Here is a 14,265-nt window from a genome sequence, read left to right on the forward strand (position 1 = left end):
GTTTTCAACTTTTTGTTATCTTCCAACCAAATTATCTGACTTCCTGTTGGTCAGAGCTAATGACTGTAAATTAGAAAGTTGTCCGGATCGAAATGAACAATATATATACCGAGTTTGGTGAATGTAGATAAAACTAACCCCCCGCTTTGGACAAAAGATGGCGCTACTGAGCCCCTCTACCACGCCCGTTTCTGAATCTTTGCTTGCATCTTCTGGACAGCATGTCTGATGTGTGTGTTGAGTTTCATGCAATTTCAAGCATGTGAAGAGTCTCAAAAACACCAAAAAAGATTATTGGACTTTGACACGTTGCCATGACAACAGTTTTTCTAGAATCAGGAATCCATTCATATGTCTATATCTGCCATGTTTTGACATAATACTGATGAAGTTTGAAGTAAATCGGGTGAAAATAAGATGGGGATTTAAAGCAATTTTGAAAGTGACACACTTCCTGCTGCCAGTTGGTGGCGCTATAACTTTGTCTCACAAAAGTCATATCCATGTGATCGGCCTCTTACAACGAACACACAGCTGAAGTTTCATCAAAATGAATTAATGTATGCAAAAGTTATAACACACTTCCTGTTTCCTTTTTCTCGCCATAAATTCGTCTCTTCGCCACGGCCAAACCGTTTGAGAAATCAGAAAGTTGCTCGCAATTTGGCATCCTCAGTGTCTTGACTTCATGCTGACTGAGTTTGGTGCTGATCGGGTGAATCGTCTAGGAGGAGTATCGCAAATTCCACAGCATGCGTTCCACAGCATGCGTTCAACAACCCCTAATAGCTCACTTCCTGTTGGGCTGACGCATAACTTAGAGCACGAAAGTTGTTCGGCCCGATGAGCTCTATATGTGTACCGAGTTTCATATATGTACGTGCAAGTCGGTTTGATTTATAGACCCCGTTTTCAGAGCCCACTTTAGGGGGCGCTGTCGAGCCCCCCTGCCACGCCCGGGTCCCAGCCTCAGCCCGGCCCTGATGGCCGCGCATTCTGATGCGTGTGCAAAGTTTCAAGAGTTTTCGAGCACGGGAAGGGCCCCAAAAATGCCCAAATAGTCGCGTAAAAAAATAATAATAAATAATAATAACAAATAATCCTTAGAAGAACAATAGGGCTCTTCGCCCTTTCAGGGCTTGGGCCCTAAAAAAAAAAAAAATAATCCTTAGAAGAACAATAGGGCTCTGCGCCCTTTCAGGGCTTGGGCCCTAATAATAATAATCCTTAGAAGAACAATAGGGCTCTTCGCCCTTTCAGGGCTTGGGCCCTAATAATAATAACAAATAATCCTTAGAAGAACAATAGGGCTCTTCGCCCTTTCAGGGCTTGGGCCCTAATAATAATCCTGATCCAAGGTTAAGAAAACTATGGCTACACTTACACAGCAGCAGAAAACGATCATGAGTCCTGTATTTTAGTACTTAAAGGGGTACTTCAGCGCTGGGAAGATGAATCTGTATTTAAACTGGGTCATCAATGCAGTAGAAATGTGAAATTATTTTTGAATTTGGTGCCTTCTAGATTGAGAAAAGACAGAAAATGTATTTTTTTCCCATGGGGATGAAACACTACAATTCCCAGAATGCTTCGCTGCCCTGTGAAGCCATTCCCAAAGCGACCAACTTCATTACTGTGACTGAATTAGAGAAGACACTACAATTAAAAACTGAACGTGTCTGTTCAATATAAGGAGTGAGTCAACACGCTAGTATCACAGCACTGAGCACTAACTGCACGAGTGATGAGAGCTGAGGTAATCGCGACTACACTCGCGGCATACATTCACAACGCGAGTTCAGTCTGGCGCGTTTCAGTTCATGCCTTTGCAAGCTTAACTTTCATAGAAATTAATTTGAGAAGTTAAAAGACTTACATTGCTCACCATAGCTCAGTTTAAATGAGTGCCTGTAGCTGTGAGCTGAGCTCTGAGTGTGATCTCCCATCCCCCATGAGTGGATTCAAAACATGTGGAAATGGCTCCCTCTGCTGGCTGTAGTCTTTAGCCTTATTCCAAACATTCCTCCTATGATGCAAATATCGTCAATTTCCATCATAGGAGGAATTTTTCCAGAAATAAAATGCATAAATCTCTTGTCTCAGGAGGATATGAGGGGGGAAAGCACAATCATTTGAATATACTCCAGGGTTTCTACTGATACAAAGCCATATGCTAATCGCTGAAGTAACCCTTTAAAGGGATAGTTCACTGAAAAATTATTAAAGGGTTAGTTCACCCAAAAATAAAATTTATTTCATTAATGACTCACCCTAATGTCGTTCCACACCCGTAAGACCTCTGTTCATCTTCAGAACACAGTTTAAGATATTTAATATTTTAGTCCCAGAGCATATGCAGTCTATTCACACTTTGCTGTCCATGTCAAGAAAGGGAATAAAAACATCATCAAAGTAGTCCATATGTGACATCAGTTAGTTGATTAGAATCTCTTGAAGCATCGAAAATACATTTTGGACCAAAAACTACGACTTTCTCCAGCATTGTCTTCTCTTCCACGTTTGTTTTCAAACCTCAAATAAAAATTAAAACAGTTCATGAATCAGTGAATCGATCAATGATTCGGATCGCCAATGTCACGTGATTTCAGCAGTTTGGCAGTTTGGATCGCGTGTCAAACTGCTGAAATCACGTGACATAGGCGAACCGAAACATCATTGATCAATTCACTGATTCATGAACTGTTTGAATCTTTATTTGAGGAACACAGAAGAGAAGACAATGCTGAATAAAGTTATTTTATATAAATGCTAAATATTTTTGGACCAAAATGTATTTTCGATGCTTCAAGAGATCCTAATCAACCAACTGATGTCTCATATGGACTACTTTGATGATGTTTATTAGCTTTCTGGACATGGACAGTATAGTGTGCATAGACTGCATATGCTCTGGGACTAAAATATAAAATATCTTAAACTGTGTTCTGAAGATGAACGGAGGTCTTACGGGTGAGGAAGGATATCAGGGTGAGTCATTAATGACATCAATTTCATTTTTGGGTGAACTAACCCTTTAACTGGGATGGGTATCAAAAAACAGTTCCATTTTAGAACTGGTTCCAAATTTTCCCTAGAACTGGTGATTTGATAAGAAACCCGCATTTCGGTTCCACTTATCGGTTACTGCACTGTGCGCACATTTTTTTGTGATTTCAAACTCGAACGTTGTTTTCTGTTATCTGCGCGCACAGCCGCACACACACACACACACACACAAACACGCACACAAACACACAAGCTTCTCATAGTGAACTGCAAGATAATGAATTCTCTTCCTTGTCATTATGCACAGCACACGAAATGGATGCACACAATGTCAAAATATACTCATATAAACACAATCAGTTAAAGAGTTAAAAAGACACACATTAAAACGATGATGCTGGCTGCATGATAATGTTAATCAAATAAAAGACAAGAAATTAACTTGCTGTTCTAGATAGAATAACTTTTGTAACTATATTACTACAATTAATATAATCAAACAGTTCATAAAATATAGGTTATAGTAATGTATAGCCTTTACTTTTATAATAAAGTGCAGTAATTTTACATTTGATTACAGTTTCTGTACCTGAAAATGTTTGTTTCAATCATATTTTTGTTCAATTGTATTTGTGCAATTGCTCATTTCTTTATGTTGCTTGTAAGCATTTACCTGTCCTTAATGACGCTTGAAATTTATATTAGGCTATTTATTTTTGTTCATGATATTCAGTCACAATTAAATGTTTTGCAATAAGAATTATAAATGTCAATGATATCCAAGTTTTTTTTTTACCTAATTGGAATCAAACGATACCTAACCCTAGTATTGTGCAATTTTCCTCACCACTATTTTTGTATTAGTTGTTTAATAATTTTAATGGAAACTGAATTTTTCCTGAAACCCAACCCAGGTGTAAATGACTTTCTTCTTTCAACCAAACGCAATCAGAGTTATATTAAAAATATCCTGGCTCTTCCCAGCTTTATAATGGGAATAAAGCACATCCATCCATCATAAAAGAAGACCATACAACTCCAGTGGATTAATAAAGGCCTTCTGAAGTGAAGCGATATGTTTTTTGTTTTTTTTAATTCCTTATCTGTAACTTCATAAACTATAACCACTGGCTTCCGGTAACAGCTGTACACGAGTCTATAATGTATTGACGAACAAGGAAGCGCAGAGGATAGAGCCAATCACAAATTAGAAGTCTAAAACGAGAATTTTTCAAAAGAACTGTTAGAGGAGCTTTAGTTTGTCTCCCAGCTCTATTGGTTTGAACCGTGAGAAACGTCTTCTCTTACCTAATTACGCTACTCCCAAATCCTACGTCACTTTTCAGTTTTACGGATGTCGTCATCTTTGATATTTTAGGTCGCATGCACTAATGTTACTAATAACAGAAAACGGTCTTGACTCCCATTGCATGTTCATACAGACAGTATTCCAGATGCTACTGTAAGTTGCTGTGTGAACAGGAATATTTCACACTCACACGTGCAAGTAAATGTGGTTGACACAAAAACTGACAGTGTAAACGTAACCTATAATTTCAAGAAGCTCTTGCGAACAGCATTTCATTTCCAGTTCAATGACATTCAGTGCTTGTTGTATAGAAAGGGAGTGATTGCTGTGTTTGGACCTACCGACATAATGCAGGTACAGGGCTATATATTTGTACTGGAAGAGGGGGTTATTGTTAAGACTGCTCCTCTGGATCTTCTGGAAGAAGGAGCTGACATCCCATCTGTACAGCACTTCCAGCAGCATGATGCTGGGGATCCGCAGACCCACATTCAGAACCGCTTCCACACGGGACTTCATTGCCATGACCAGCAGGGCACCAAACAGGCCACGGCTTCAACAGAGAGAAACATAGCTTTGAAGACATAAATCATGAGAGACTCAGTCAAGAAGATTGGCTTTATATTTCAATATAAAATTCTTCAAATAAAGCAATGCTGAGAAAAGTATCACTGTTTGAAAAAAAAAAAAATTATGCAACAAAAACTGTTTTCAACATCGATGATAATACCACGGTTCTTTACGTAACCATGGTAATACAAGGTACTTTCAGTAAGTGGAAGAACGACACACCTACTTCTCTTATTACCACAGGATGGAAAATCATCTACACTTACATAACATACTGCTTTTGCCAACAATATAGTCAAATAATTGTACTGTAACGAGAAAATAGTGTTGAATTTCGCATCTTTAAACTCACGTGTACAACTTATTGTTACACCTGACGTGCGAAACGTGTTTGAACTCTAGTAACCCCGACACATCAACAATCACACAGTTGGTGTGCGGTTCCTGTGTTAAAACAGCACGCTGGTGAAATATTGAATAGGCAAACCTTATATAAACTTAACATAATACTGATAAGATGACAGAGTAAGTTACATGTTTAAACGCAAACCAGAACAATAATGTCTGACTTTCATTGCGAGTTTGTGCTGACTAAAGAATATATTCCTAATGCTAATGATTCGTTAAACTTTATATATAACTTAACCGCTTAGAGGTCGTAAAATATAAGCCAATATATTTTTTTTAAAGTAAATGTGTTAAATCTATCGCGTACAATAATTACTATCTGCTCAGCTAACAGCATTGCAGAACTGTGTCCGTTATTCCCTTACAAACGCTTCGAAAATTATAATATAAACATACTTACATGTTGTTTAGTCACTTCACGCGGTTAGATTTCGTCTTGGGCTGCGCCCCTGGGTAAATATAAACCATTTTAGCTCAGACGTCTCGACGTTATCCGTTGGTTATGGTCAAAATTACAAGCGAAAGAGAAGAAGCATCTAAATTCACTTACTCCATCAGGCAGCCATTACACACACCGTTTGAGTTTTCACTGAGCATGCGCAACTTCGAATACCGATGTTTATCCGCTAGAAGGCGCTTATCTCACACCAACTAAGTTACTATGGCGAAGGCTTTACTTGACTATAATGAATAATTGTATTATTATTATTGACAAATACAGTAGAGATTAAACGACCCATTACATCCTGTAACAGATACATTGCTAAGAAAGGAAGGGAGGAATGCGGCCTTAATCGAATCTGAGTCTTCAGCAAAAGCTTCCAGGTGTATTTTAGGGTACCCAGTCCCTTCTCTACGCATCCGACTAAGTTATAAATATTAATGAATTACTCATTAACGTTCTACGTAATCTTCCTGAAGCGTCGTAACGTAATTAATATTCATGAGCCAAAGATTCGTAAATTTGCATTGTCAACATCACAGGCCTATTTGATCGTTTTATATGTTCAATACTTAAAGGGATAGTCTTTAAATATGACATTATTTACTCACCATCAATCCAAACCACACTTCTATCTTCTGCTAAAGATTTGCTGAAGAAAAGAAGATATTTTGAAGAATGTAACCAAACAGTTGTTTTGACCCTTTGACTTCCATATGCAAAGTCAATGGGACCCATCAACTGTTTGATTACCAATATTCTTCAGACATCTTCTTTTGTTTTGTTTCCTTTTGAGGGTGAGTAAATTATATAATTTTTGGTGAAATCCCTTTAATTCTTGATTATTGCATATTTTCAGACATAAGGCCTACTTATTTTGTGTGAATACATATTAAGTCGAATAAATATTGCCTGTAGGTGGCACTAGCCTACTAAACATTGCTTCAAATAACACATTAAAAAAAATGTGTATTATATTATACATTCCTTTGCTGTTATGAATGTAATAGATAATACACTGTAATCATGTATGTGTATGTTGTTATTATTATGCAATAAAAATAACTACATGATAGAATAATGGGTGATAATGTTTTTTTTTCCCTCATTCAATGTTTTCAATGTTAAATATTTTTTTGTCTAATAGGCTAAGATTAAGCATATGGCATAGGCTACTTATACAGCCAAATGAAAATCTAAAAGTAGACTATTCTTAATTTTGCCTTGTGTTTAATTCAAACTTCATTTAAACATTTTAATCTAAACTCGCTGCATAACGACGTAGTTTAGCTGATTTTTTCCGCATTGAAATAGTCTCCCCCCGCCCCCCAAACAAAATAATATTAGCTAATACGGCCTATCACCCTTAGAAATCAATGACCAGCAAATGTTTGGTAGACTACATATTCTTAAAAAGTATCTTATGTTCAGTAAAATAAATAAATCTATATGGTTAATTGGGACATACTGTTAAATGACATATTTTTCATTTTTGTGTGATATCCCGGCTTGAGAGCTGCGTTCTTTTTCTAGCCAATTTTATGTAGCCCGCGACCCATACAAATATCTATATTCTATAATGAGTAGAAATCAATACACAAATTAACAGGATTTAATTAAAATAAACAAGTCAACAGTAAATTGTTTCTTGTGTGTCTTTTTTTTCTTCTTCTTCTAAGATCCTTTAAAGCAGATCAGATCTACAGTAGCCTATGTTTGCTTCATTTCGTTTATAACCTGTTCAACGGGTGGCGTTCTGCGCCATCCTGTTGCGCCCCTGTGAACGCGTCTTGTGTGAACGCCCCCTGTCTTCAGCGGGCAGACCGAGAGATGCGTTTGTCATCGCTGCCATGTTCACTCTAGTGCACTTGTTACGCGGATGTTGAGGAAGTGGTGGTTTGGATGAGTATCATCCGCTCTTGATTCAGTACCGTGAGAAAAGGAATCCAATGCCGCGCTGCTATGGACGCGATCGGCGTATCGCGCACGGATCCGCTCGATGACTATGAGCTGATACACCGCATAGGCAGCGGGACATATGGAGATGTGTTTAAGGTAGGACAACGCCAAAAAGTGACAATTTCCGTAAACATTTCGTGCAAATAAAGCTCTCAAGCTCTCGTGTTTGAGCCAGTGATAAAAAAATGATGCAAAAAATACAAAGACAAAAAATCAATCTTTTCTTTCTTTCTTTCTTTCTTTCTTTCTTTCTTTCTTTCTTTCTTTCTTTCTTTCTTTCTTTCTTTCTTTCTATCTTTCTTTCTTTCTTTCTTTCTTTCTTTCTTTCTTTCTTTCTCTCATGACTGTAATGGCTAAAATGTCAAGATACCCAAAATTCTCTGCTAACAAAAATAGAACGTTCCCAGAACGTACCGCTAACGTCCACATTGAATTATGAAAAAAAAAACTTTGGGGAATGTTACTTTTTAATTGTAGTAACATTTTAAAAGTGATACACGTCCAACTAAAACATTAGAGAAAAAAACGTTCCATTTACAATACATAAACAATGTTTTTGAGCTGAAGTTTTTAGAACAAACTGATCATTTTGAACGAAGATTATTAACTTCGAACGTTTTCTTTGCTCATAACTTTGAGAGAACCTCGCCAGAACGTTCCCTTTTACCTGGGTTAGTTGTAGCTAAGTAGCATGAAATCACGTTTTTGCAATCAGGCCTTGCTGCAAAATTGTTGCTGGTCCAAGATGGATCTTTCGTTCTAAAACACTTTACTAAATCACATCCTTTACTAAATCACATCACTCTGACCGAAAGCACATCTTAGCATCTATATTAGTTAAATTTGCAACACTGTTGATCGTGCTTCCAACTAGAATATCATGCATGTGCATTAAAAGGATAGTTCAACCAAAAATGAAAAGCTGTCATTTATGTCATTAAGTTGTTCAAAACCTGAATTAGTTTCTTTCTCCTGCTGAACACAAAATATATTTTGAAGAATGTCGGTAACCAAACAGGTAAAGGGCCCGATTGACTTCCATAGTATTTTTGGTTGCACTTTATTTTACAGTAACATGGGTTAAAGGGGTAGTTCACCTAAAAATGAAAATGTGATGTTTATCTGCTTACCCCCAGGGCATCCAATATGTAGGTGTCTTTGTTTCTTCAGTAGAACACAAATGAAGATTTTTAACTCTAACTGTTGCACTGTGCCAGTAATTTAATGAATGTCAATGGGGTGTATTTCTATGAAAGTAAAAAAAAACGCACAAACAACTTCAAATTAAACCCTGTGGCTTGTGACTACATATTGATGTCTTAAGACACCAAACGATTGGTTTGTGTGAGAAACCAAACAGTATTTATATAATTTTTTACCTCAAATACAACACTATGTCCAACAGCCGTCACTGTGCGCCATCACTTCCACTGGATGTGGTCAAAATACACAGACACAGTGTTGTATTTAAGGTTAAAAAAAAATCAAAAAACAACATAAATACTGTTCGGTTTCTCACACAATCTCACACAAAACATTCGTCTTAAGACATGAATGTTCAGTGAAATCAAAGTTGTTTGTGCATGTTTTTTTACTCTCATAGACTTACACCCCTATTCAGATGCATTACGTGACTGGCACACTGCAGCGGTTGGAGTTAAAAGTCTTCATTTGTGTTCTACTGAAGAAACAAAGTCACGTACATCTTGGATGCCCTAGAGGTAAGCAGATAAACATTGAATTTTCATTTCTGGGTGAACTATCCTTTTAAGGTTAGGTTTAGGTTTAGTGGTAGGTTTAGGGTTATAGGGTTAGTACCTAATTATTACCCAGTTGTTACTATAATAAGTGCATAGTATGTACATGGGGAACAGGGCTGTAAAATAAAGTTTTCATCATACTATGTAAGTCAGTGGGGCCCGTCAACTGTTTCTTTCCATATTCTTTGAAATATCTTCTTTTGTATTCAGCAGTAGAAAGAAAGAAAGTTTGTAACAATGTGAGTTAATGATGATGAATTCAAATTTTTGGATCAACTATCGCTTTAACATGTTGAAGAAACTAATAACTATCAGTTTCACAGTATGAATGATGTGTTTACTAACCGTCCGGCCTTGTTACTCACTTTCACACCTCATTGACTTTGATGTTCACGCCCATGTGGCGCTGGCATGTTTAACACCATAAAAAAACATGCGATTCTGCATGCACTGTGGATGGCTTCCCCCGCGACAGAGAAACCACCTTACTGTACTTGAATATTCCCTAAAAACTGGATGTTTTCCTTTTCTATGAATTGAACTGGTTAAGGATGGCACAGCGTGCAACAGAAATAACAGGGTGTGGAAAACATTGTCAAGTTACCACATTTTTTTCTTTTTGCATATGAGGAAGCAAATTCTCTGCAAACTCTTTGTGCACCTTTTGCCATGCTGAAATGTGCAGTGACCTTGTGCCCCAATTGGGTGGATTGTCCATTTATATCGCTCTGCCTGAACAAACATGAATCGTGGCCTTGATAACGGAGAATGTCACATTACAGGATGTGATTTAGTTGAGCAGGAAAGAAAACAGGAAATGAGTACTGCTACTTTTTTTTTCATCTCTACTTCACCTTTCCAGTGTCTGCCGATCCACTATTGGCTGCTGGTTACTGTGGTTACAGGCAGGCAGCCTCATTTTTCTGTCTTGCGTAGACCACACTGGCACAAACCTTACACATCGTATGATGATTTCCAGTGCTGGCATATGTTTTGACTTGCCGTTGTCGCATTTTTTTAGAGGGATAATTCACCCAAAAATGCAGATTCTCTCATCATTTACTCACCCTCATGTTGTTGCAAACCTGTATGAGTTTATTTCTTCTGCTGAAAAAAAGAAGATATTTTGAAGAATGTCATTAACTCGACAGTTGATGGATCCCATTGACTTCCGTAGTATTTTTCAATGGCTACCATCAACAGTTTAATGACCAACATTCTGCAAAATATCTTTTTTTGTATTCAGCCAAGGAAAGACACTCATACAGAATTTTTTTTTAAATTATTATTATTTATTTATCTTATTTTATTTAATTTTTTTTTTTGGGGGGGGGGGGGGTGAACTATCCCTTTCAATGTCCTTGGGATGTAGCGAATGAGTCAAACACATTTATTTTATTGTTAAAATATTATAAGGCCTTTAAAAGAACTGAAACTGAAACCCAGTCAAATGTCAAAGAGGTAGTATTTAGATGTATCAAAATACTTGCGGCTCTTTGTGCACTGGCTTTTTATGATCCAGTCCAACCACAAAAACACTGAAGGAACTTGAAAGTGACGTGACACAACAGTCGTTGTGGTGGCTTGACACACGCGTCCTTTCAAAAGAACCAGGAGGTAGTAACTGACGCAAAGGTTTGATGTCAACATGCATTGCTTATTTGTTGAAGCACAATGGCATTAAAATTTTCTGCATAAAGCACCAACTTTGTTTCTCTGTCCCTGTAGGCCCGTAGCATTAAGACTTCAGTCATCGCAGCTATCAAAGTGGTCAAACTGGACCCTGGTAGGTCATTTTTTAAAAATAAAATCTCATTTGCATTGTATTGATATAGTAATGCATACTATGACTTGGCCCTTTCAGTAGATGTTGGTGATATTGAGTGGTCAAAATGATGTTAACAAATGTAGGAAAATGTGTGACATTATTTACATTCTAGGCATTATTTAGTCAAAATTTGGGACCGTTTGCTAAACCCTTCTTTAAAATCATTACTTCCGTAGCAACAGTTGACATTTGATTTTTTTCCCCTCTAATGTAAATCTGTAAATTGCTGTATGTCTAAATAGTTTTAAACTATACACTTTATATATGAACATTTTTGTCAGCCGAACTCCTCTGACCTAAAATATTTTCTTCGTACCCCTTGACATTTTAAAGGGATAGTTCACCCAAAAAATAGATAGTAAATGTAATCAACGGAGCCCCTAAGGTTGGTGAAAAATAATAAGTCAATGCTTTTGCGTTCCTCCTAGAAACTTTACGTTCGCTCGCAAAATGTTTGCATTCTCCCCAAAACTTTGTATTCTCTTGTAAATGTCTTGCGTTCCCCTTGTCAAATAATCTTTTTTTTTTTTTCTTTCTTCACCATGTCCTTTTAGGGCATATAAAACATTATATGCTATAAGTTATAATATATTAGTTATAATTTTCACGTCTAGCGCCACCTTGTGCAAATGCACTCGCGCCTATCTGTTCGCCCATGGGCGTGTTGGTCTGAAAACGAGGTGTGTTTAGATAAGTTGCTGTTTTGAGGAACTGAAAATGACTGCGCCACTGACTTACAAAAACCAACAGTGCAGTATTTTTTGTGTTATTTAAAGGGTGCGTTAGTAGCATGTGCATATTTGTGTGCTGCTGCCCGCCCTGTGTGTGTAATAAGTAGAGTGCTGGCAGCAGCACACAAACATTTTTAAATATTAAAAAGATTCCTCTCTGGAGAAGCATGCAGTCTTTTCGCTCTCAAATTCTGCCATGTAAATAGCGCATCCGCCATGGTGCAAGCGCATCAGGCTTTTAAAGGGAATGGGAGATGAGACTCTGCTTGCAAGTTACACCTAAAACAAACCCACGACTCATGAGCTTGTTTTTTCCATGGTTAAAATAGAAAAATTGGATTCAGACACACGCTCGCTTTTTAACTCGCGCAGCCTCTCGAGGATAAATCAAAACGTATGAATGCTACTCACACAGAGAAACGGCGGTAAACATTCAAAAAGTTGTTTTTATATTTAGAACATATGATACAATTTAACAACATCACTCAACCAAAGGAGTATTTTCCTGAATACCATCACGACTAAACATGACACTGATTTCATATGACAGTTCCAAAAACAAATGAACATTAAGTCACTTACATTTTAGATGCAGTATTGAGTGTTTTTGTTCTATTTAAGCAGTGAAAATAATTCTAAACAAAGATTCTAAGAAACAAAGTTCCAAACAGCAGAACCATAACGCGTCTCACAGCAACAGTGTGTGTTACTGAATGATTCAGTGTTTGAATGAATCGGTTGAATTAAATATTCAATAACCTGTTCGTAAACGGTTGCCTCAATCTTGAATTACTGGTAATCAGACGTTTTAAAGAATGGTTTGGATGAATCGATTTAATGACTCACTCATCAAGACTCACCAGCTGCCACCTACTGGTGGTTTATTTTCATGTTTAAACATACTTTCTAATATTTCTTATTTATCCAAAAATGCAAATCTCATAACATTATTTAATGCAGTTGTAATTGTTCAGTGTAAATTAGTTAATTTCATTGGTAACAACAGCTCTATAGTGTCTTATTTTAATTAAATGTATTAGCCTGACGTGGTCATACACAATTCTAGTCAGAATATGAGTCTGAAACTGCTCCATTGGGTTGTGATTATGGGGCGTGTTTCAACCGAACCAGGAAAGACTTCAATTGGATAGAGCTACAACCAATCAGAGCAATGAAGCGACGCAATACGTTAGTTGTCAAATGTCAACAGACAGAGATCAACTGCACTGTGTTGCCAAGTCCGCATTTTTTCCACGGTTGTTTTCTATGTCCAAGGGTTGAAGTGACTATTATGTGATATATAGACCCATGAGTGCGAATTTTTTTGCAGGCAACCCTGCCAAAATAACACACATTTTACCCCCCAAACACCATTTTTCCCCCAGAGAACCCCCCGAGAAGCTATTGTTTAGGGCTAATAGTTGGCGGATTTTGTTGTAAAAACTTGGCAACCCTGTCTGCACGTGCGCTGGAATAAACGATCTTTGCCGGTGTTGTAAAAAAATAAAAGAATTTATTGATACACAGAGTACTTACCCAACATGATCATCATCTTTGAGAGAAATTATGAAGGTGAATGCATATACAAACAAGCTCTCCGTTTAAGATTTGAGTAAATATAATCCAAGCCCCTTTGATGACGTGCAAGATTACATTACTGTTGATCATCTGTCCGTCATCGTCTAAAGCCCGCCCTGATGATTTCATTGGTCTGAACAGTTTCGGTTCGGGGATAATTACTCCTCTATGGAGCGATGCCAGACCGAACCGCCCGACCTAAAAATGTTGTAGGCGGGGCTCGGTTCGGCTGGCATCCAGGCTTTAAATGTATAGATCAAATTTAAGAATATAATATAAGATTAGGGGTAAAATGCCCTTTAAATAAGGTAAACATATCACAAATATGCAGTTTTCAATATGCCAAAGCTGATTGAACAGTGGTGCGAATATTGCTTCAGAATGAATTATATTTAAAGCACAAAAAAATAAAAAAACTTTTTTTCCGGACAATCACATTTTTTACTCAGACAAGTGAATGAGCGATTTACTTATCCGAAGGAAAAGCACATGTACATGCTTAATGTCGAGCCCTGGAGAGAATGGTGTTTTTAAAAAATTATATCAATTATTAGTAGATTTTTCAAATAAAATAAAAATTCTGTACAAAACCAGATTTTTTCCACAAAAATCTCTTTTTCCCCTAAAAATAAGTCTGAAAAATGGGGGGGCGTTTTATATTCAGGGTCGTCTTA

At 37.2% G+C, this 14,265-nt stretch overlaps 2 protein-coding genes across 6 annotated transcripts in view; one reads left to right on the plus strand and one right to left on the minus strand.

Annotated features, from left to right (window-relative positions):
- rnf145b (ring finger protein 145b) overlaps positions 1 to 5,948 on the minus strand; it is a 45,446-nt gene extending 39,498 nt beyond the window's left edge. Inside the window, exons 1-3 of one of the 2 annotated variants that reach the window (XM_067424186.1) lie at positions 5,844 to 5,948; positions 5,694 to 5,742; positions 4,657 to 4,868 (exon numbers count right to left, since the gene is read on the minus strand). In XM_067424186.1, the coding sequence (XP_067280287.1) occupies positions 4,657 to 4,840 (184 nt within the window). In that variant the 5' untranslated portion in view covers positions 4,841 to 4,868; positions 5,694 to 5,742; positions 5,844 to 5,948. Of the gene's footprint in view, positions 1 to 4,656; positions 4,890 to 5,693; positions 5,743 to 5,843 lie in introns of both variants that reach the window. The other variant, XM_067424187.1, reaches the window with a different exon arrangement.
- Positions 5,949 to 7,509: 1,561 nt separating this feature from the next.
- map4k6 (mitogen-activated protein kinase kinase kinase kinase 6) overlaps positions 7,510 to 14,265 on the plus strand; it is a 36,525-nt gene continuing 29,769 nt past the window's right edge. The window contains exons 1-3 of one of the 4 annotated variants that reach the window (XM_067424182.1): positions 7,510 to 7,790; positions 9,298 to 9,415; positions 11,183 to 11,240. Coding sequence is in view for 1 of the 4 variants with exons in the window: in XM_067424181.1 (XP_067280282.1) it covers positions 7,698 to 7,790; positions 11,183 to 11,240 (151 nt within the window). In the remaining 3 variants the exon portion in view is untranslated. Of the gene's footprint in view, positions 7,791 to 9,297; positions 9,416 to 9,790; positions 9,795 to 11,180; positions 11,241 to 14,265 lie in introns of those variants that run through there. The other 3 variants (XM_067424181.1, XM_067424184.1, XM_067424185.1) reach the window with 3 other exon arrangements.

This window comes from Pseudorasbora parva, chromosome 18 (genome assembly GCF_024679245.1).
Source record: "Pseudorasbora parva isolate DD20220531a chromosome 18, ASM2467924v1, whole genome shotgun sequence".
In the NCBI taxonomy this organism is placed as follows: domain Eukaryota; kingdom Metazoa; phylum Chordata; class Actinopteri; order Cypriniformes; family Gobionidae; genus Pseudorasbora; species Pseudorasbora parva.